We start from the raw sequence: 24,123 nt of genomic DNA, 5'->3' as shown, positions 1-24,123 counted from the left end.
TTTGCAATAGGCATATATTGATTGTTTTGCACAAAAGTTATCGTGTCCACAACCTACGGTATAGATTTAGGTATGGCGATCTGCAATTTTTAGCAGGACTGCGACATTGCGACGGACAAATCTGACCCTAAATGACACTTTTTGGGAACCAGTGACACTATTAAATTGATCAGTGCTATAAAAATGCACTGATCGATGTAAAAATGACACTGGCAGGGAAGTCAACACTAGGGGGCGAACAAGGGGTTAAGTATGTTCCCTAGGTGTGTTCTAACTGTAGGGGTGTGGGCTCACTGAGACATGACAGAGAACACTGTTCCCGATCACTGAAAGCAGTCAATCTGTCGTGTCATCTGGCAGAACGAGGAATCTCCTTGTTTACATAGGCAGTTTTCCGTTCTGCCTCTCCTCACCGTGATCAGCCAAAGAAGTTGAGTGCACGTGCTCAGCGTCATATCCAGAGGTTGTCTTTGGGAAGTAGACATATGAGTGCTGCCAGTATTGCTGCAGAGGTTGAAGCAGTGGGGGGTCAGCCTGTCAGTGCTCAGACCATACGCCGCACACTGCATCAAATTGGTCTGCATGGCTGTCATCTCAGATGGAAGCCTCTTCCAAAGATGATGCACCGCGGTGGGAGTGTCATGGTCTCGGGCTGCATGAGTGCTGGCAGAACTGGGGAGCTACAGTTCATTGAGGGAACCATGAATGCCAACCTGGACTGTGACATACTGAAGCAGAGCATGATCCCCTCCCTTCAGAGATTGTGCCGCAGGGCAGTATTCCAACATAACGACCCCAAACACACCTCCAAGACGACCACTTCCTTGCTAAAGAAGCTGAGGGTAATGGTGATGGACTGGCCAAGCATGTCTCCAGACCTAAACCCTATTGAGCATCTCTGGGGCATCCTCAAACGGAAGGTGGAGGAGCGCAAAGTCTCTAGCCTCCACCAGCTCCGTGATGTCAACATGGAGGAGTGGAACTCCATGCCCAAGAGGGTTAAGGCAGTGCTGGAAAATAATGGTGGCCACACAAAATATTGACACTTTGGGCTCAATTTGGACATTTTCACTTAGGGGTGTACTCACTTTTGTTGCCAGCGGTTTAGACATTAATGGCTGTGTGTTGAGTTATTTTTTCAGGGGACAGCAAATGTACACTGTTACACAAGCTGTACACTCACTACTTTACATTGTAGCAAAGTGTAATTTCTTCAGTGTTGTTGTATGAAAAGATACACATTTTGTTTCTTTGCAGCCTGAAATGAAGACACATACATAGTTTTGGTTTTATCCAGCTGTATTTACTCAGTTCAACTTATAACATCCAAGTGATATAAGATGTAACACCAATATGTCAGGAAAAAAAAAAAATCAAAAACAGAATCACCGAGTTGGAAAAAGGATCACTCCTAAAAATGACAATTGGGTGTAGCTAATCACCTTCTCAATGAGCTCAGCATGAAAAGAGCTTTCCTGGAGCATTTCAGTCCCTGGTAGTGCAACTGAAGCAAACAATCAACTATGGGTGGCAATGCACTGTCAGAAATTTTTGGGGAAAAAGTTGTGGATATGCGCAAGTCAGGAGATGGATACAAAAAATTGTCAAAGGCTTTATCAATGCCTAGAAGCACAGTGAAGTTTATTATTATAAAGTGTAAGGTATTTAGTACAAAACAGACCCTCCCTAGATTAGAACATTGCTCCAAACTGGATGAAAGAGCCAGGAGGAAGCTGGTCAGAGAGGCAACCAAGAGGCATACAGCAACTCCTGAAGCAGTTGCAGGAATTTATGAGAAAGAGTGGTCATTGTGTGCATGTGACAACAATATCACAAATGTGGCCCCTGTGGGAGGGTTGCAAGAAAAAAGTCACTCCTGAAGAAAGGCCACATGCAGTCGATCTGACTGAGCTTTGCCAAAACACACCTTGAAGATTCTGAGGCCACATGGAAAAAGGTGTTATGGTCAGATGAGACTAAAATTTACAGACCTTTTTTTAAAGAAATCTACTGAGCCTGACAGAACCAGCTCTTGAGGGAGTCTATTCCACATTTTCACAGCTTTACTGTGAAGAAACCTTTCTGTATTTGGAGAATAAATCTATTTTCCTCCAGATGTAAAGAGCCCCCCTTGTCCTTTGTGATGATCTTAATGTGAATAACTCAACACCAAACAAAATTGAATCATTTGGTGTTGAGGCCAAATAATATGTCTTGGTGGTAATATCCTTGTATGGGGGTGTTTTTATGCAGCAGGGACTGGAGCACTTGTCAGGATAGAAAGAAAAATGTATGGGGCAAAATACCGATATCCGATTCTTGAGGAAAATTTGCTGCCCTCTGCCAGAAACTTGTCAATGGGAAAAAGGTTTAAATTCCAACATGACAATGACCCAAAGCACACAGCAAAAAATGTCAACACAGTGGATGAAGGAGAAAAAGGTGAATGTCTTTGCATGGCCTAGTCAGAGCCCAGAATTAAACCCCATTGAAAATCTGTGGGATGACTTGAAGACTGCAGTCCACAAATGGTCATCAAACTTGTGCAGTTATGCAAAGACGAGTGTGCAAATATTGCAAAGTCTAGATGTGCAAAGTTCGTGGAGACATATCCCAACAGACTAAAGGCTGTAATTAAAGCAAAAGGTGGTTCAACAAAATACCGACACAAGGGGGAGATCCTTTTTCCAACTCAGTGATTCTGATTTTGAATTTTGAATTTATTTGTCTGACATGTTGGTATTATATCTTTCACTTGGATGTTATAAGTTGTACTAGTGAATACAGGTGGATAAAACAAAAAACTATGTGGGTCTGCAATTCAGGCTGCAAAGCAACAAAATGTGATTATATTAAAGGGGGGGGGGGGGCGATTTATTTCTGTACCCACTGTGTGTGTGCGTGTATGTATTTGTGTGTGTTGGTCTCGGCCAATCATTAATTTGCTTGGTAATCCCAGGACTCTCATATATAAAGGGGGGTCACATGGTGTCCGGGAGTTCGAGTCCAGTCCTGCTCTGAGGAGCGAGAGAGCCAGCCTGGTTCCCGGAGGGGAAGTTGGAGGTTTTCCCCTCCGGGGAGCCAACGGAGCTTCACCCTAGCGAGAAGGGTGGAGATCCGGTCCTCATGGAGGAACAGACGACATCTTGCCGCGTGTAGTCGTGGATATCGTAGGCCGCCCCTGCGGGGAGGGGAACGGGCCATAAAGAGATAAAGGAAGCTGAGGAATATTGCGGATGAAGTAGCAACAAAGCGGAAGGAAACTGGGCGATTGATCGTTTATGAGTGGCACATGGACTATTGATCACGTGAGTGAAAGCCCAAGGGAAAGGTACTGCCAGAGACTGAGGGTTGTTGGTGCACAAGTCAGTGAGATGGGCAGTGATGGCCTATGACTTTGAGTTCAGCATTGCCCCGGGATTCCAATCAGTCAAGCGGGAGAAGTTATTCAGAGTGACTCTTTATCAACTTATTCTCTATCAAATCTACTTCCATCGTCCCTGATTGAAGAGATCATTGAGAAATGATTTTTTGACTGTCCACAATTGTACTCAGATTTTCTTGTATGATTCATGAAAGATTACACAATGTAACAGAAGACCATCTCAAAGGAAGTCCTTCTCCTATCCCAGTTTATGTTGATGAATAAAGCATTAAGAAAAAGCATTAAGGACTGTGACTTTTAAATCTATGGGCTGCGAGGGTTGAGTAGTAAACGTGAATTACACATATAACAAATATTCAGCCGCTCCTTCGGGGGTAAGCGCTACATATATATATATATATATATATATATATATATATATATATATATATATATATATATATATATATCTCCAAGTTATCTCTGCCTAGCCTAACCACTCACAGTTGTGATGTGCTGAAAAGCAGAAGTATTCCCAGTTTCTTATGTTTTGAGACTGTAAAAGGAAGATAATCTCAGAAATAGCACTGAGGTATGTTGTATGGTTAGGTTTTAAAGAAAATGTGCTTCATGTAAATATTCACTTGCTTCTCATATGCAAACATTCTTTCCAAAAGTAGACAGGAATTCTGGGTAAATTACTTGTTTGTCTGGCAAGCCTAGAACTTACAATCTGAAAATGTTAAACATTTTCCTTTGTAGAGTATCTTAGTGTGCTTATATGGCAACTCTAGATGGAATTTTTGGAAGTCTGAGTCTGCGTCTGAGACTATAACTCGTAATATTGTAGTAAACTGTAGCATTTATTTTTAAGAGCCCATGAATATTGTCATGTAAACTTTTTATCTAGGTACTTCCTTTTTTCATAAATGTCTGTTTTTTTGTTCCCCTCTGTATAAAGAACATTTGTCTACTGGTCTACCTTGTTTTCAACAAGACAAATTGGATATTCATTTGGTGGCAAATGTTGTTTTTTTTTTATTATGAAAGCAAAATTGGTACAAAATAATAATGGTAATAAAAAAACTTGACCCACCACAAAAAAAACAAAAAAACAAACCAACCCTCCCCCCCCCCCCCCCCCCCCCCCCCCACACACACACACACAAAATGATCTCTTGTACTCGTAGCCAGGCCAAGAAGCAATAGTGTTTTGTTTTGTTTTTTTTAATCCTACTTAAAGTGTCACTAAACCCACATCATAAAAAAATTATCAATAAATGGTGTATTACATGTCATTCATACTCGCTCAGTCACTATGAGATTAGTTTTCTGTATTCTGCAAAAACCTGGTTGATCCTGCTGCTCTCTATCTCCACCTTCTGTTCATTTCCCCAATTCAGCTAGAGATTTTGCAGCTGTGGTGGCAACTCTGCACATGCTCAGTTTTCAGTGAGTTTCTATGCTGAGCATTTCCTCTCTATCACATCGAAGCAGCCCATGTGACTAAATAGTCACACATGTTGGTGTATACACAGTGATAAATGACAGCCAACTCCCTCCCTCATGCTCCTCCATGCCCACTAACCAGACAACACAATGGGGGTGGGATATTACATGTAGATTGATGGAGGCTTCCCCCCTTGTTATGCTAAGACACAGGCTGGTGTGTCACACAAAACCATATGACAATGAAAATCGCATTGTTCTTTATGACAATGCAACACAATATGGCGTGTTTTTGGAAAAGGTACCAGTGCTACTTTGTTGCAGTTGCTGCACAACGGAGGCCATTGCTAACCTGAAAATGCCAAATTTCTGGCTACCATACTGATCCAATGTATCCACTATTTTCTGAATAACTGACCAAGGAAACATTATGCTCACATCTTTCTGACTTTGCTTTTTTGCAACTAATTTAGAAAATATTGACGGCAGAGATAATGAGGCAGCTAGTATTTTCAGAAGATAAGCAATGGCTGCATCCTTATTTTTCCTAGTACAGGGTTCCTTTAGACTCTGTCCTAAAAAGAAATTACTTTAATAGATAATGTCCAATCTTTCCTGGTTAGTTCCATTTGAGAGCAACCCTTTTCAGAATGTACGATGTGCAAGAGCTATTCTTTACTCTGCATTGGATGCATCTTTTGTTCACATGTTGTCATACAGTGAAGTTACTTTTGATGATAGGTTCCTATATACGTTCTATGGCTGACAGTGTCCTAGAAATATTTCCTTTCCTACTGCCTTATTCGTAGCTTTGGCTGAGCTAGAATGTAACTTCATTGTCATTTTATTGCATTCTGTTACCAGAGTTAACAATGCCATCTCTGTCATGTTCCAGGTCCATAATGGTTGAAGAAAGCAGCAATGAAGAGGTAGTACTGATAGATCTCTTTGACTCAGGCTATAACATAGACGTTGACAAACATAAAGCTTTGAACCACATATGGACAATCATCAAAAAGCGATATAGCACAAATGTTCCATTTACCTTCTTTATGTGCAACCAGAAACCTTCTTGTGAGGGCAGTAATCCAAATTTATTATCTGAGGCCACAGAAGCACATTTTGATTACTTGAAAAATGGATACAAGGTGGTGAAAGGCTCCAACATGGCTGCAATACTTTATTCCATTAAACAAGAAATTGATGCACTGGACATAACTAAGATTCTCCTCATTCTGCCTCAGGAAAGGAGGATACAAATGGATATTTATGTAGAAAATGTGTTTACTCCTGTCTATGAATTTATGTTAGAATGTTATAAAATGCACTGTGAAATGGAAAACATTACACCCCCATGTAACGCCAAACAAACCAGCAATGGCATTTCTGATGAGGACTATAAAGTGATTGCAAAGAAGAACATGCAGACATATTTTCAAAGTTTGCCTGCTCTGAAAGGGGATCTAGTCATTCTTAAGTCACAGCTTATTCCAGGTAAATATTGTCTGATTTTAAATGAGATCTAGATGTATAGTCTCTATGAGTGGATATGATTCCAGTGCCAAGTATTTACATCTTCCCCTTAAGACCGAGGATCTTATTCCTCATCCTTCCTAACTCTGTGGCCAGCTTAAGTTTAGTAAAAAAAAAAAAAAAAAAAAAAAACAGAAAGGACATTACTTACCATCAATCTGATGTGTCCCTGGCTCCTGCATTAGTAGAAGTCTTCTCTGCCCCCTCCGCCATAATCTTCTGGTGCAGTGGGGCTTAAAAGAGCCAACAGACATCATCAAGTGTGGAGTCTGGAAAAAACTGGAGAGTGCAAAAATATGGTGCAGCTCTGCATAGAGACCAATCAGCTTCCAGGTTTTTTTTTTTTTTTTTGTCAAAGCTTAAAGCGGAGTTCCACACAAAAATGGAACTTCCACTTTTCGGAACCCTCCCCCGCTCCGGTGTCACATTTGGCACCTTTCGGGGGGGGGGGGGAATGTGCAGATACCTGTATAATACATTTATTTGCACCCACTTCCGGGCATAGACTCCCGCAGGAGCTTCTCTTACCGAAGATGGCGGCGGCAGCATCCGAGGATCGAGGGACAGATCGGCTTCAGGTGCCGACATCGCAGGCGCCCTGGACAGGTAACACGGACGGCTGTTCTGCCGCAGTTAAAAGAATATACTGTATTTATCGGTGTATAACACGCACTTTTTTCGCCTTAAAATCGGAAAATCATGGGTGCATGTTATGTGCCGATCCCCCGCTGACTGTGAGTGGAAGAGTGAGAACCGCCGACATTCATACATAGCCAAGTGTACTCGGCTAGGTTCGGCTAGCTCCGCTCACAGTCACACCCAGTCCTGCCCTTAGATGGACATAACACAGAGACTGGGCGTGACTGTGAGCGGAGCTAGCTGAATCTAGCCGAGTACACTCGGCTATGTATGTATGTATATCGGCGGCGCTCAGCTCCGCCCACAGGACTACGAGAGGAGCCGAAAGCAGCCAAGAGCCGCCGAGAGACACAGGACGGGCTCTGTGTCTCTCGGCGGCGCCATATTTAAAAACTGCAGTGACACTACAAGGCTGCAGTGTCACTGGGCAAGGATGCAAATGACACAACAAGGCTACAGATGGACACTGATAAGGCTGCATTGATGGGCATTTAAATGTAACTTTTTTTCCTTAAAATTCCCTCCTAAACTTGGGGTGTGTGTTATACGCCGGCGCGTGTTATACGCCGATAAATACGGTAATATGTTCTGTGAAATTCAAGACTCCAAGCACTGCGATCAGCTGCATTTGTACAGTGAGATTACCTGCGTTTACATGCGGCTGCGTTTAGCTGCGTTTGGAACATTCTTGCCATTTCTGATGTGCTTCCTGTTGCTTTTCTTTCCTTGTTGCCGCTGCTATCTGCAGGAGAAATAGTACACTGCAATTACCTGCGGTTATGTGCAGATAGCTGCGCTAAATAGCTCCTGGACGCAGTCAATTCTATTTTTTCTTCCCGCACCAAACCGCATGTAACTAAATTGCAGCTAAACGTAGTGTGTGAATGGGGCCTCAGGAAAGCATTGTGTGCTTTTAGCTGCGGTAGAAAACTAGAAAATCTGCAGCTAAAAGCACCATTCTATCCGTCCGTGTGAAAGGGGCCTAAGTGTCCTTATTTTAAAAGTCAGCAGCTGCAGTATTTGTAGCTGCTGACTTAAAAAAAAAATAAAAATTTGGCGGACCTCCACTTTAATTGAACAAGCTGAAGTTAGAAGCCGATTGGCTACCATGCAAAGCTATACCAGATTTTGCACGCTCCAGTTTTAGTAACTCAACCCCTATGATTAACTTTTCTGCCCATTTTCTCCATTCATAGACGCTTCCATGAATGAAATATGATCTATGAAACGAGGAGGTAAGTGGACCTTTCATTCTCCCGCCATTCATAGATCACGTTCTATTCATTTAAGTGCCTGTCACAGGTTCATTGGCTCTACTAACCCAAATAAAGGGGTGTGGAGTGGGGAATCAGAGGAGGAAGATTTCAACTTTTTTTTTTTTATTGACCAAACTTAGACTTTAACATAATACCAAACTACCAGGAGTAGATGTTATAGTTGTATAAGGTACACTAAGACTAGGGATAGAGAGAATGAAAAAGACAGTTTGTCCACTGATTCCCAGTACACCTGGAACTAAAGAGAAGGAAAAACAATTATATATATATATATATATATATATATATATATATATATATATATATATATATATATATATATATATATATATATTATATTCTTCTAGCAGCTTTGTCCTCTGTGTACAGGCTCAAGCTATGTGTTTGGTTCTGTGCCCTGCCCCTGACGATAGCCTGTGTAAAGATTAGCGTTCCAAGTGTAATAATTAACAAGGTGAAGTAAACCGTCTTCCAGGCTGATGAGTCATGGCGTGTCATGCTGTTTACATTAAGGAAATAAACTTTTATGTCTGTTTGCTATAATAGCATAGGGAACCTTACAGGAATTTTATTAAGAATAGGATTGGTTGCATAAGGTTTCATTTCCCATAATTATACCCAGAATCACAGCCAGGGGAGTTGGCAGTGCCAAGTTTTCTTTAATGCATTCGAACATACAGTATGTTGCATAACTTCATAACCACAATTTGGCTTCAGAGTCATTCCTATTTCTGTAACACTTGATTGGCCAATAATTGGCAATTTATAAGCATGATAAGAAGGTTTATATAAAACACATCGTGAGTCGGATTGTCATTGAAGACTTAGTAGGGAAAATTAAAGTGATTTGTCTATCCAAGCATCACACATGAACAGTAAAAACAATGGTAATTTGCAGCAACTTTTGTATTTATCCCTCTTAAGTTGGTCATACACTAGCAGATTTCTAAATGAACGTCCATACGAAAACTCTGATCAGTACTTTCGATGACTTTTGAAGGGTTACTAAACCCTCATATTTTTTTTTTTAAATAATAACAAACATATCATACTTGCCTCCTCTGTGCAGTTGGTTTTGCACAGAGTGGCCCCAATCCTCCTCTTCTGGGGTCCCTTAGCGGTGCTGGTGGCTCCTCCTCTTCTTGTGTGCCCCATTGGAGAATCGCTCTCCTTCGGGATACCCGTACAGGCGTGCTTCCGCGTCCTGCTGCTGCGTCTGCCACCCCCCGGTCATTGGATTTGATTGACAGCAGCGGGAGCCAATAACTGGCTGCTATCAATCTATCCAACCAGGACACGAAACACCGGTTGGAGCTGGTGTGCTTGTTCCTTTCGCGGGAATTACAGGGCTCAGGTAAGTAAAAGGGGGGGCTCGGGGGGGCTGCTGCATGACAGAAGGTTTTTCACCTTATTGCGTAGAATGCATTAAGGTGAAAAACCTCACGGGTTTACAACCCCCTTAACGGATGTCATTCAAAACTATTACAAAATTTTGCATGTTTATAAGATTTGATTTTGGAATGAATGACTTTCCTGAGCAAAAACCACATTCACTGTTAGAAATTCATTTGTTCAAGAAAAAAAATTCCATTCTGCTCCTTTCTTCCAAATGCTGTTGAAAACTACCATTGACGTGACCCCCATTAAAAATTGGGACATCAAACAACTGTTCTGAAATTCTACTAGTGTATGGCCAGGTTTGATCTGTTAAGGTTCTTATTTATCCAGGTCATGGTATAGCTAGTAGTAGTCACTCACATTTTACTGGACTTGTTCTAAAATGTTTAAAATGTTTTCTACTTATCCAAGTAACTTCTTCAGTTCTAATGAGCATGGAAATATCAAAAATCAATTTCAACATTACAGAACAAGTCTAGTTAAAAGTGACTAACTACTAGATTCCTTCTTCGATTACTTTCTAGGTTCCAGTTTAAAGACTATTTAGTAAAATGTTACTTTCTGCAGAAGTGCCTAGTCTACAGAATGTGCAAATTGTGATCCCCTTGAAATCAGATTCAGTTCACCCCATAATGTCTACCTTGCAGGTGATTTACCTCTGTTTCTGTATGGCAGTTCACAAATACACTAACTAAAGCAGGGTATACATGTGCAAGTTTATTTTTTTTCGTTCAACCACTGTGTTGAGCAAAAAAAAAAAAACAAAGACAGATCCCTGCATCCAGACAAGAAATGTGGATGCAGAGATCTCCCCTGCTGTGCTATTGTATTCTGACAGCATGGGCTCCCCCCCCCCTGTCAGAATACACTTGGAATAGGAACAGAGCAAACCTGTATACTTATATAATGAGTAAGGAGAAAAATATGTATGCACATAAGAAAATAGACATTTTCAGATTACTATTATTATTATCTACATCACATTCCTTCACAATCCCCCCTAAAATGACTATTTTCTCTTTTCTGTCCCTAATACTAAAGGTCCTACTTTTAGCCTGGCCCTTCTCCTCAGCAAATCCTTTAGGCTGTATATAGAATTGGGCAGCAACTGTTCACTTCCCTCCTCGATACAGCTGGAGAGGTGCAGTCAGATGCTATCTATCCCTAAAACCCTATAGGACTGTGAGATTATGGACAGGGAGTGACTGTAGAGGAGTGAAGGGTTTGTCATCTTCCATCATAAGGTGGTCCTCTTCTTCTTGGTGGAGAAATGTAGGTGTGTTATTGTCTACAGCCTTGCTCATTAACTTTTTTACAAAAGGTAGAATACAGCATATAATCAGGGCTAAAAGAACCAGGATTATTAATACCGTTACCCCTATCTGGGCGAGCACCTTCTGCAACCCACTCATCCAGCTGAAGTATTGATCCCATGGGTCTGTGATACCTGAGTTCTTCTTCAACTCCAATGACAGATCTTCTAATTTCTTTATAGCTAAAGTAACCTTACCATTTGGGCCAGTATTATCAGGAATGTATGTGCAGCAAGTTCCCGTTTTTTCTATCATTTTACAGACACCCCCTTTCCCAGCTAGCACCATGTCTAAGGCCATCCGGTCCTGGAATGTCATGTAGGAAGTGGGGGCTAACTGGTCAGCAATTCCCTGGAGGGCATCTTTAGTGTAATTTACAAATCTCTGTTGGTTATATGTGTAGTGTCAGGTCACCTAGAGGCTGGGTGACAGATGCACACCGTTGGGATCAGGAGTGCACCGCAAGGTAGTGGACCCTACGGCTGACTGCTGCGGATTGAACCCTGGAAGGTTCAGGAAGCAGGTCTACTGGATCACTGACACAGATCCCACTGGGAGCTAGAGCATAGATTCCCCAGGGCGCGGAATCTAAGAGCCAGCAGGTGTTCACCAGAGCCTTTAATGGTAAGGATGGACTGCGCTGCAGTCTGGCTCCAGGTCGCGGCCCCCAGGGTCTCACAGCTCACGCTCACAGTAGACTACAGGAGAAGAGGAAGGAGGCAGCAGGCTAGAACAACAAGGAAAGTAAGGGACAAGCCAAGGTTCAGGGTCACAGGCAAATAGGGATGGTCGGGAACATGCCAAAGTCGGTAACAGGAATCAGATGTATGAAACACAGCAAGTACACACAGAGGCTAACACACAATGGTTGATCAGGGCCTGGGGTGGGGCCATGCTTAGAGGAGAGGTTACAAAAGCAGTCAGGTGAGGGTCAGCTGGTCTCTAGAGATGAACACATGGAGACAGGTATGCTGATCGACAAACTCTATTGCATAACCATGACATGTTGTTAATCCAATCTACATTCTTGCTGACAGTTGTTATGGGGATCAAAGACTCAAAACCAGCTTTTACCTGGTCCCTGGCTTTAAATTCATCAGGGACCCCCCTTGTAACCCCTATGACATCTATGTATACATGAGGGTCAAAGCTTCCGGAGAGAGCTGCTCGCTTCCTCCTCTGACTGTGTGCTGGATCAGTGTATGTATCAGGGGTATCTTCAGTTAGGATATGGGGCTTTCTATTTTCATCTTTTTTGTCTAATGCACTCTGTGGTCGCCTAGTCTGGCCCTGTGTTCAAACCCACTGGCCCCCACAGAAACCACAACTCTGTCCCCAGTAACTGTCTGTGTGGCATACATATATGTCCTTACCGTCAGGGATATCACTGTACCAATGGCATCACCATGAAGGGTCAAACGGACAAGGTACTATGTCACAGTAATCTAAGGTAAAGGTGGTCACATGTGTACCTGAAGAGTTACACCAAAACGTAATTATGTTATCATTTTTGTGATGGCCACCTCCTGGGCCCCTCCCCCCTAGATCAAACAGAAAAAGGATATGCAGCACCCGAAAACACGCTCTCCTGCAGTGATAAGCGTGCATTCAGGTGTTCTTCCTGGCCAACTTGACTGAGGTGGCTGTGGTCAGCAAAACTTGGAATGAACCATCATAACTTGGCTCAAGGATCTCCAGACAGTAGTTGGTGTGTTCCTGTATCTAATTCAGGATCTGGAATGGAAGAAAACACCTGGACATGCATTCAGGTTAATTCTCGTGATAATGTGGTTACATAATTAGTCAACACATCAGACTGCAACTGTAACTGTTGTGGAAAGTAACAACCAAGTCTGGGAGCTGAACCAAACAAAATTTCATAAGGGGATAGGGCATGTTTCCCCCGGGGGTGTGTCTGACACTGAACAGGGCAATGGGCTAACTGTCTGGCCAACTCATGTTAGTCTCTTGGGCCATCTTTAACATCCTGTTTTTAGTGTCCCATTCATCCTTTCTACCTTCCCGCTACTTTGAAGGTGGTATGGGATGTGTAGTGCCAACTGAACCCCCAGTACTGCCCAAATCTCTTTTGTAAGGGTTGCTATTAAGGCTGGTCCCTGATCTCTCAATATCACCTCTGGGACCCCAAATCTACATACTGTCTCACTCAGTAGTTTCTTAGCTGTGGTCCTGGCAGTCATGACCACTTCCACTAGGGCGTTTTCGAATCTGCCACTTCTTGGCACTTGAGAATGATCAATTTGCATCCTCTGGAATGGGGTATAGGGCTTTTGCCAGGTGCTTCTTCTGTGCTTCTTCTGTGCATCCTGGGTTACATTTGGTGCAGATAATGCATGATCTGCAGAAGTTGTCGGTCAGTGGAGTAACTCTTGGTGCAACACTTGTTGATAAGAGAGTTCATAAAAGTCTTTGTCAAGTGGGCAGCTCCATGTGCCCATTGCACCACGGCTGGGTACATACTCCTGGGTAGACAAGGCTTCTTGTTGCACTCGAATAGTCAATTTCTGAGGAGTTGCTCCTCTCCGTTTCCAGCTTTCCTTCTTATCCGGACTTGTTGTTTCCTGTAGTTCTTTTAGATAAACTCTGTCCACTGAGAAAGTCTGTAAGGTAAGCATGGGGTGGTCTTCTTCTACCACCCTGCTGTCCACTTCCCGTGGACCACCAGCTGTCTGGCAGCTGAATTGGCTAGATGATTGCTTCAAGCTTCCTTTGAGTTCATTTTGTCGTGTGCTTTACTCACTTGGGTTGGGAGAAGCAAGGCATCAATCAAGTTTTCACAGGTGTTCCTGCAGCCGTCAGGAATCCTCTGTCCTAGATAACACCATAATCATGGGCAATGCTGAAAGCATATCTTGAGTCCATATGACTGTTGGCTCCTCCTCCTTTCCCCCCTCGAGAAGTGGAAGAAGGGTGGTAGGGTTCAGTGTTTGACAACTTAATAGAGTAATGCTGTCCAGTAGGAGGAAACACAGGAGTCTCAGGTGTCTGGTAGTGGACAAGTGTTTCGGCTGGATCCTGGTTGAATATGGCAACAACGTCATGGGGAGTAAGCAGAACGAGGCAGTGTCTGAGGACCAAGTTCAAAGTTTTGTCAAGCAAGGCTTGTATAGCAAAGCCAGCTCGCAGACACAATAGGCCTCCTCTTGCTACCGCATCCAGCCGACAGGAATAATATCCTACGGGGCGTAGGCTGATGCCATGTGATTGGGTGAGTACACCTGCAGCATGTCCCAGACGTTCGGATACAAAGAGCTTGAGCGTTTTGTCGTAGTCTGGGAGCCCTAGCGCCTGAGATGGCACACTTGAGGGCCTCAAACTTAGATATTTCTTCAGGAGACATCTGGAAGGGTCTGATTGCAGAGAATCAGTAGGAAGGCTTCTGGAATCCATGCTCTGCACTAGGAAATTAGTCCAAGGAAAATGACAGGTGTTGAGCACCACTGCAATTTGAGCTTTGAGGCTCTGCAGCCCTGGTTGGCAAGATAGCACAACAGGCTTTCTGAGGTGACTTCAACAGGGGGTAAGTCAGCTGCACAAAGGAGGTCATCAACATGTTGGAAGAGAATCACTTCCGGGTGTTCCTCTTGTCATGTGTCAAGGATGATAGCCATAGCTTTTGCAAACTGGCTTGGAAAGTTCTGTGCCCCTTGTGGCACAACTGTTTAGGTATGTTGCCGTTTGTTTCCGTGGATGAATGCGAAAAGGTACCAGCAAGAGGGGTGAGGGTGGACACTGAAGAAAACGTTTGTAAGGTCCACCTCTGTGAGGTATTTTGCAGTCAAAGGCATCCACAGCAGGTACCTGGTTCTTCTTTAGGGGTTCTCTTCTTGGGGTTATTGTGGTTTCCGGGGCAATGAAGCGCCCTCTTTTAGCTTGACTGAAACTGGTGGCACCTTTAAGTGACCGTTGTCTTCCGGTTCTGTGGACCTTAGGCACTCAGGGATTCTGTCAAGTACTTCCTGCAGTATTGAACTTGAAGTTTTTGCTTCATTAAGTGTCATCAGGAGAGGCAGAAAACACAAAGCAGATGAGTCTTCTAAAGATAGGGGAGTATGTAACTTCATCCCCCCTTCAGGCGTGTCCTGATTGAGGCCTGTAGTCCGGACAACACATCAGCTCCTAGTAGATTCAAGGGACATGTAGAGGACGCCACAAATCTGGCAAGCAAATCAGGAAATGTCCCCACTTGGAGTGGCTCTACAAATGGACTGGAGCGGGGCAACCCATCCACTCCCACGCAGGAAACGTGTGTGTCTCTTTTCATAGTGGGAGAAACTCAGATCATCAAAGGCCTGTACGAGTCTAGCATGATACTTCTTCAGACTCCCCTTTATCTTGGGTAATATCTTGGATTGTGGTCTTCTGATCCGTCAACTTCTCCTTTGCCCAGTCGTGGAGTTGTGCACAGAACTCCACTCCTGAGGCGTAGGAAGTGGCACTTGTCAGGCTGGCATCATTGAAGGCCGTCTACATGACAGGCCAAAAGACATATCCTGCTTTGATTTGGCATAGGCTGATCAAGTCTCTCCAGGCAGCTGAGTAAGTTTCTTGTATCTGCACTATCCTGTGGTAGAAGGGAATTGGCTACTTCTCTGGGTTAGGCAGACTTGTCACTAAGGCCGCTGCTTGTGATGGAGTAAAAGCAACATACATCACTGGTGCCCCTTCTGGTAACCGAGACTGTTGTTGGGGCAGGGGCTGGCAAGGGGCACTGTTCTTTACGGTTGCCAGCATGTGTTTGAGATCCTCTCGGAACTGTGAGTCCGGAGCCGGATTGGGGGTTAAATCAGTGGATGGCCTTGCTGCCTGCTGTTGGGCTTCCCACTCAGACGCTTCTTCATCATTAACATATCCGGCCTGGGAATGTGATGCTTCCGTATTGGGGTAGACAGGTGTGTGGTATGAACCATCCTGGTTTAAAACAGGGAGGGCTGGGTACAGGCTGTTTAAGCTCACTGGGTGTACCAAGATGGCCGCCGGCAGGAAGTGCACTGGGCTGGGTAGAAAGTGAAGGCATGGGTGCACTAAGATGGCCGCCGGGCTGAGTTGTCACAGTGGGTTGTGCTTGGGTGGTGAGAAAGGAGTGGTTGTTAGACGGAGGGCAGTGCTGTTCCTCCCCTCCTTTTGTTTCAAGTTCCAACAAAGCGTGGTAATTTCACATACTGCATCATCAACTCTGTGATACACATACATAATACAATCGCCATCTTTCTTAACTTCCTTTATCCAATTTTCTTTATCACACAGGATTTTTCTCCCTGTTTCTTTAGCAACATAACTTTCGCCACTTCGTTCAACTTTGTTAACTATTTCAACATCTTCTTCTCTCCTTCTTTACAATATCACATTCTTTTCTCTCTCTGTTTCTCGGCTAACGGCTTGAGAGGAGAATACGTACAACCAAGGGGTTAATATTCTTTCTCACTGCTCCTTATCAAATTCCTTGGGTGGGGGCACATAAGACTGCGCTTCTAGTTGCTACTGTCTGCTATAACCCTGTAATGTACGGTTAATCTCAGAACAAGAACAAACACGATAGGGGTAGTGAGGAGCAACGGCCCGCGACCCAACAGATCCCCCGGGCAGCCCCCCCTCCGACCTTAACCATTCCCCAACCCCTCTCGTGTATAGCAAACAGTAAACCACAAATACACTCACGACAGGACATTACACCTGCCACTCTCTGAACCGTAAAGCCTCAGCAGGCTAAGATAACCACAAGGGCAGACCACCCTGCAAAAATAAACCCGTTTATAGACGTCTATTACAGCTCTACACCAAGAGGCCGACAACTCGTCTTGGGGTGAGACATCTGTAACACTTTCAGACTGCAAAGCCAGCAGCTGAGATAACCCTCAAAAGGTTCGACAAACCCAGAGTAACCCGTCTATAAACGTTTGCTACAAGGGAAAAAATCTCATTCCAGAGGCCGACAGCTCATCTGGAGATGAGACCACACATTCACACATGTAGCACTTTTAGACTGCTAAGTTTCGTAGCCCAAAGAATGGCAGACAGTGAACAAAAAAATACAGTCAGCAGAAACCCATTGGCAGGTTCGTTAAAACAACCTCAGGCGAGGAGTTACCTGCCTCTAAGACAGTCTCAGCATACCGACAGAATCCAGCGGTCAACCGAAAGATAAGAAAGTCGTACAGTGGTAAGAATATAAAGAAGACTTACCGGTACTGTTAGGGCTGCGCAAACCCCCTCTTATCAATCAACACCCGAATGCTTATCGCAGTATGGCTTCGACTGTAGCCTGAGGTCCCGGGTTTCAGCACCAGCTGTTATGGAAATGATTAAGAGCTCCAATCGAGCCCAAGGTTATATGCTGCTGTCTCTAATTGGAAAGTGTGGATATGCATGCATATAAAAGTAAAAACTCTGAGACACGCTCAGCTCCGTTACTTCTTACACTTCTAATTTATTCAAGGCGGTGCTAATGTTTTATACACACAAATACGTCATTGCTATGTTAGTCTAATAGGTACATCTCATTGGTTAAGATAGAAAAGAAAATGGAGAATCTTCATAACAAGGTTTGGCTGTCCTTGGTTTTATCTTCAGTTCCGCGTTCTTCTGATGTGTGGGATGTAGGGGGTACCCGCCATCTTGAGAAAATATAGGAACAGCGCAAACCTGTATACTTATATAATGAGTAAGGAGAAAAATATGTATGCACATAAGAAAATAGACATTTTCAGATTAATATTATTATTATCTACATCACATTCCTTCACACACTGATCAGCTATTGGTTGCATGTGCTAATCGAAAGCAAGTTTTCCAGCAGGACTGTTTGACAGAAGCCGGTAGTTAGACCGGCTTTTGTTAAACAGAGCGTACACATGGACCGAAATTTGGCTGGTTCCTTCTGAACCTGACGATTTTCAATATGTGCGTACTGTGTACCCAGATGAAGTGCATATACTTTACATCATCCAGTTCAATCTTTACCTTCAGTGGAAGTTAAGAAACAGTAACTTTTTCTGTGGATAACATACTGTTTATTTTATATTCATGTCTCCAAATCCCTAAAAAACTATGCAAAGGTTTAAATTATTCCTCAGTGAGCATGACTAAATTTACCATTAAAGCGTAACTAAAGGCAAAACTTTTTTTTTTTTTTCTTTTTTTTAGTTTTGAATAGTGGAGAACGATTAGAACCCTGTCAGGTTTATTATTGCTGTCTGTCATTTCTCTATAGGGAGATTCACCCTCTCTGTTTGTCCTATTTACCATTATCATCAAAATGCAAAGTAAAACAACACCCCCAGATTTTGGGTTGACACCAAAACAGTAATAGAGGGGAAAGGTTCCAATGGGGACACTAGCTCTGGTCACACACCAGGATTCCCTCACTTTGGAGGGATTTCCTCTGGTGTCCTGTTTTGGCTTTGGGTCAGGAAGTGAAGGTAAATCTCCCTAATAGAACACAGATGGCAAAAAAATGACAGGGGTTATAAAACTCTCTCTTACTCTATTCAAAATGACAAAAATAGTTTTGTATTTAGTTATCTTTTAAGAACTGTAGGGTTATGTAACTTTATACATTACTGTATTTAACAGTATATAAATAGTGTATGCAGTACAGCATGCTGTATATAAGTAAATACAGTTTTTCTTGTATAAAATATATTTATGTATATATTGACAAGACAATTTTTCTATCATCAGTAAAAAGACATCCATCTCACATGAGTGTATTTAGCCATTGTCACAATATTCCAAGCCAGTTTAGAACCATTAAAACTATAAAATGTTATCTGTACAAGAGTGATCCTAAAGAGGGTCATTACTTTGGGTGCCAAAGGTTGTTCACTGATGAACATCTGGGTCTGCCTATGAATGTGGCCACTTATCCTGTTCAGAAAATCATATCTTAATAGCTCCGAACTATGAAAAAAAAAAGTTATGCTCTTAGGAGCTGGCCATAAATATATTGTGTGGGTTTGCTGCATTTAATGATTTTAGCATCTATTGGTCTAAAACAATGTCAGCATCATAATTAATGAGTCCTTAATACTATTTGCTAGTAGATAAGTCTAATAGTAGTAGTAGTTATGTCCAATGGTAAATCAGAAAACCTTGTTAAGTTATTGTCATTTTTGCCTGTAACAGTATTGTCTCAGATATATTAAGCTTTATTTCCTCCTTTTCATAATTCTTCAATTTCCTATCGTCTTTTGACCCTTCTTCCTTTTTTAGATTGTACTAATTCCTGGCATGTATTTTATTTGGCAATTATATCACTTTCATATTAGTTCTCTGAAATGAAAACCTGTATTCCAGTACAGTTGCATTGCAATACAGTTTAAAGGTGCATTTTTGTATTTGTCCTGTAGATGGTGCTGTTCAGCTGTAAATGATATTCAAACACTTGAGTACCTTTTTTAGAGTGCAGATACCAGCAGTCTATGTGCTTCTCAGCAGAAATGGCTGAACAGGTTGAAGTTATGTTTCCCAACTCTGGTGTAATACGAGCAGCAGCTTTCTCCCAATAAATTCTATCTCCTGTAAAAGCTGCTATCTTTTCTGTCAGTTAGTACTGGGAAAACTCAACAAGCCAGGGGGAAGGAGAAAAAAACAATACTGCTTAGAACAGTGGTCTCCAAACTGTGGCCCTGGGGCCGGATGCAGCCCTTTGCTTGCCTTTATCCGGCCCTTGAGGCAATTATTCCTGCCACTGACACCAACCATGGGGCATAATTCCTGCCACTGACACCAACAATGGGGCACTATTGCTTCCACTGACACCAACTATTTCTCCCTCTAATATAAAAGATTGGGCATTGTTTACTCCCACTGGGCACCGTTCGCCCCCCCCCTAACATCTGAAGGACAGTAAACTAGCCCTTTGTTAAAGTTTGAAGACCCCTGGCTTAGAGCATTCTTTTTTTTTTACACAACATACATTTCTACAAAAAATGTGTGCTATGTTCGTTTGTACTTAACCACTTGCTCACTGGGCACTTAAACCCCCCTCCTGCCCAGACCAATTTTGAGCTTTCAGCGCTGTTGCACTTTGAATGACAATTGCGCGGTCATACAACGCTGTACCCAAATGAAATTTTTATCATTTTTTTTCCCACAAATAGAGCTTTCTTTTGGTGGTATTTAATCACAGCTGGGGTTTTTATTTTTTGCTAAACAAACAAAAAAAGATGGAAATTTTTGAAAAAAAAAAAAAAAATCATGTTTAATAGTTTGTTATAAAATTTTGCAAACAGGTAATTTTTCTCCTTCATTGATATGCACTGATGAGGCGGCACTGGTGGGCACTGATAGGCTGCACTGATGGGCACAGATAGGCACAGATAAGGCGGCACTGATAGGCACAGTTAAGGCGGCACTGATGGGCACACATAAGGCGGCACTGATGGCCACGGATGGGCGGCACGGATGGGCGGCACGGATGGGCGGCACGGATGGGTGGCACGGATAGGTGGCACGGATAGGTGGCACAGATAGGTGGCACTGATGGGCGGCACTGATGGGGGGCACTGATGGGTGGCACTGATGGGCAGTGATGGGCGGCACTGATGGGCACTGGTAGGTGACACTGATGGGCACTGATAAGTTGCACTGATGTGGGTGCTGATGGGTGGCACTGATGTGGGCGCTGATGGGTGGGACTGTGGGCACTGATGGGTGGCACTGTGGGCACTGATGGGTGACTCTGGTGGGCACTGGTAGGCAGCACTGCTGCCTATTGCTTTGTGTTATAAGATCGCTGTGATCGGGACTAATGTCTCGATCACGGCCGCCGGTGACCGGGTTTTTTTTTCCTCCTCGCGCTGTCAGCGCGAGGAGGAAAAATAGCCGATTACCAGCTCTGTTTACATCACATGATCAGCTGTCATTGGCTGACAGCTGATCATATGGTAAGGGGTCGGGACCAACCCCTTACTTTGATCTGTGATCAGGCGAGTCTCATAGACTCGCTGATCACCGAGCGCGCCGCGCGCGCCCTGCAGGGGGCGCGCAGGCCGCTCGTGCACGGGACAACATCAATAGACGTCGTCCGGGCAATTTAGATCCGCGCTGTTGCCGTCATTTGGCAATGGCCCGGATCTGAAGCGGTTAAAGTGTTTATAAACGATCACCTTGTAAAACAACCCATTCAGTTTAAAAGAGAAATGAAAGGTAAAACATTTTTGTATAGATATAAAAAAACAAATACATTTTCCCCCTTTTTTATAAATGATCACATTCTCTCTGTTCTCAGTTGCATAAGAGCTGGGGGGAGGAGAAGCAACAGGACACTGAGCTTGCCAGTGAATGGCTGTGCAGCAGGGGCATGCCAGGACAAGTCTGATCATTGGAGGAGAGCACACTGAGTTCCCAGCACAGCTAGAGAACTGACCATGGGGAGCTGTCCTGCTTAACGTGGTCAGTTTTTAATAGGAAAGCAAGGGGACTATCAGGGACGCCAGGGATTTCACACAAAGGAAGCAATGCAAAGAGAACAGGATACTTTCTCATACAAGTACATGGTACAGCAGGTACAAATCAGGAATTTGAAGTGCTGGGGTAACAAACTTTTTAATATAAATATGTAATGAAAGGCTTATTACAAATGTGTTCAATCTAGACATTACAGATATCTGAAAACAAATATTTGATCTTGAAAGTAAAAAAATCCAGTGCACCATTTGCGATCAGGTTGGGCACCGAAAGAGGATAACCTTCCAACATATAAATGTGTGATCTAAAATCACTTCTAATGAGCACACTGCAAAGACCACTACGTTTTTGTTGACTTGACTTATGTGGTTTCTGGTAATCTACCTTCCATGCAGAGCTAACTAAAAATGACTTTGGTAGCATCATTACCAATAAGATCTTGTTCTGAGCCCATGTTTTAGTTCACTTGCTGTTTTTGAGATGTGCTTTGCTGTTAAAAATTGATATTGTTGATGATAGCTAGTAAAAAAATGAACATTGTCCTAAGTCTACATTTTAGACCTTTTTACTATTTATTGTCTTATATGTCACATAATCACTTGACCTGTCTGCTTGCAACTCTTTTTTCTTTACAGAAGAGACCTTTCTGCATGGCTTTACGACAAGATGTGGCGGTATAACCCCCATTCCGACTCTTAGTGGATTAAATCTTTTCTGCAGTCCCAAGAGGAAAGATCCAAAAGCAGTTGTTGAAGAGAACTTTTGTCGCCTGGGAAAAGCTGCAGGATTTGATCCTCAAACTTATGTTCCAATAAAAGTAAGCTACGTTGTCACAATAGTTTGCTAAAGGCAAGAGGGAAGTTCACTTTGCAATAGAATGTTATCTTAGTCTAGTAAATGGGGACAAGCTCTGCTAACTACCAGCAGCCAATCAGGTGCAAGCAAAAATCCTTTTTCCTGGCATGTGATTAGGTATTCTTTGCAAAGTGAATTCACCACATTCAACAAGTGAAATTGCCTTGCAAATGTATCTGTCTTTGCTAAATCGAACCCATTGGGGTTAATTTACTAAAGGCAAATCCACTTTGCACTGCAAGTGCACTTGGAAGTGCAGTCGCTTAAGATCTGAGGGGAAGATCTGAAATGAGGGGAAGCTCTGCTGATTTTATCATCCAATCATTTACAAGCAAAAATGCTGTTTTTTATTTTCCTTGCCTGTCCCCCTCGGATCTACAGCGACTGCACTTCCAAGTGCATTCCCAAGTGCACTTGGAGCGCACTTGCAGTGCAAAGTGGATTTGCCTTTAGTAAATAAACGCCATTGCGTCTTAGGAAGCCTGTCATATGAGAACCACAGGGTCTACCACTGTTGATCTATGCTTCTGACAATGACAACAACAGGCTGTCATGCTGAACCTCAATACTGAGCTTCAATACTTTCGGGTACAACCTAAAACAAGTACGAAGATAAGGACTGTTGACATTTTTCTTTCCTGATCTGCATCCTTGTTCCAGGTCAGTGATTCAAAAAGTCTTGGGGGGGTCATTATAAAAAAAAAAATCTGAAATAGTAGCCCTCATATTTTGACAGTTTAAAGACAAGCTGCAGTACAAAGCATTCACTATCCACTTGCCGACCGCAATGCATATATATATATATATATATATACACGTTTACCGAGGCTTTCTCGCGTTACATTGCCCCCCCCACTCCCCACCCGCTGCTTGCTGGCTTTTCTCAGGCTAAACTTTTTTACTGGCGCTCCCGAGAAACCATCCGATGGTTCCGCTGTCTGGACAGAGGCGAACAGAGACCAGATCGCCTCTATGGCTTTGGATGACCAGAACGACATCATGATGTCACTTCTGGTTTAGGGCGGATGTAATCAATTTATTTAAGCAAAAGATCACTTTTTTTTTTTTTTTTTGATCTTTTGCTTTTAAAGGTAAAGGAGAGATCTGGGGTCTTTTTGACCCCAGATCTCTCCATAAAGAGGACCTTCCATCCTTATTTCTATTACAAGGGATGCCGGGCAGAAGCGAACGAATACGTAAGTTGCACAAGCATATTTAAACAGTGTTTGCTCCACACATGTGAGATATCGCCGCAAACGTTAGAGCGAGAGCAGTAATTCTAGTGCTAGACCTGTAACTCTAAACAGGTAACCTCTAAAAATGTTTAAAGTGTTGCCTATGGAGATTTTTTTGTTTTAACATGAACAGAATGTTCTTTTATTGAAGGAATTATGGTATGGTACAGTTTATGAAGTGCAATCATGATAGCAGATACAATAACATGCAGGACATCGTTCCTCTAAAAAGAGTTACATATGCAGTTTAAGGGAGTATTAACACAACATAAGTATCTAGTCATTCCCCAGGTGGGGGTAGTATTATTGTCACCAGAGGGTTCGACAATGCTCTGTATATTGTCCCACAATAAGTACCATCAAACATTATGCAATCCAGGGCTGCCAGACCCTCTCATATTTCACAGGGCAATTTCTGTTTATGTAGGTTAATTTATACATGGGAAGAGCCACATTAATTGATTGTTCCCAAGAACCCATGGAAGGGGGGGTTTCGGGGATTTCGGGATAATTTTATGGAGATTTTTAAGTACGGTAGTTTGTTGCCATTCCACGAGTGTGCGTAATTTTAAAGCATGACATTTTGGATATCTATTTACTTGGCGTAACATTAACTTTCATATTTTACA

At 42.9% G+C, this 24,123-nt stretch overlaps 1 protein-coding gene across 1 annotated transcript in view; it reads left to right on the top strand.

Annotated features, from left to right (window-relative positions):
* LACC1 (laccase domain containing 1) overlaps positions 1-24,123 on the top strand; it is a 55,190-nt gene that overhangs the window by 15,015 nt on the left and 16,052 nt on the right. The window contains exons 2-3 of the mRNA XM_073614174.1: positions 5,709-6,307; positions 22,040-22,221. Coding sequence (XP_073470275.1) covers positions 5,716-6,307; positions 22,040-22,221 — 774 coding nt within the window. The 5' untranslated portion in view covers positions 5,709-5,715. The remainder of the gene's footprint in view (positions 1-5,708; positions 6,308-22,039; positions 22,222-24,123) is intronic.

The sequence above is a fragment of the Aquarana catesbeiana genome, linkage group LG02 (genome assembly GCF_042186555.1).
Source record: "Aquarana catesbeiana isolate 2022-GZ linkage group LG02, ASM4218655v1, whole genome shotgun sequence".
Lineage (NCBI taxonomy): Eukaryota > Metazoa > Chordata > Amphibia > Anura > Ranidae > Aquarana > Aquarana catesbeiana.
The sequence above is the reverse complement of the archived record's forward strand: the minus strand, read 5'-3'. Positions and strand labels throughout refer to the sequence as shown.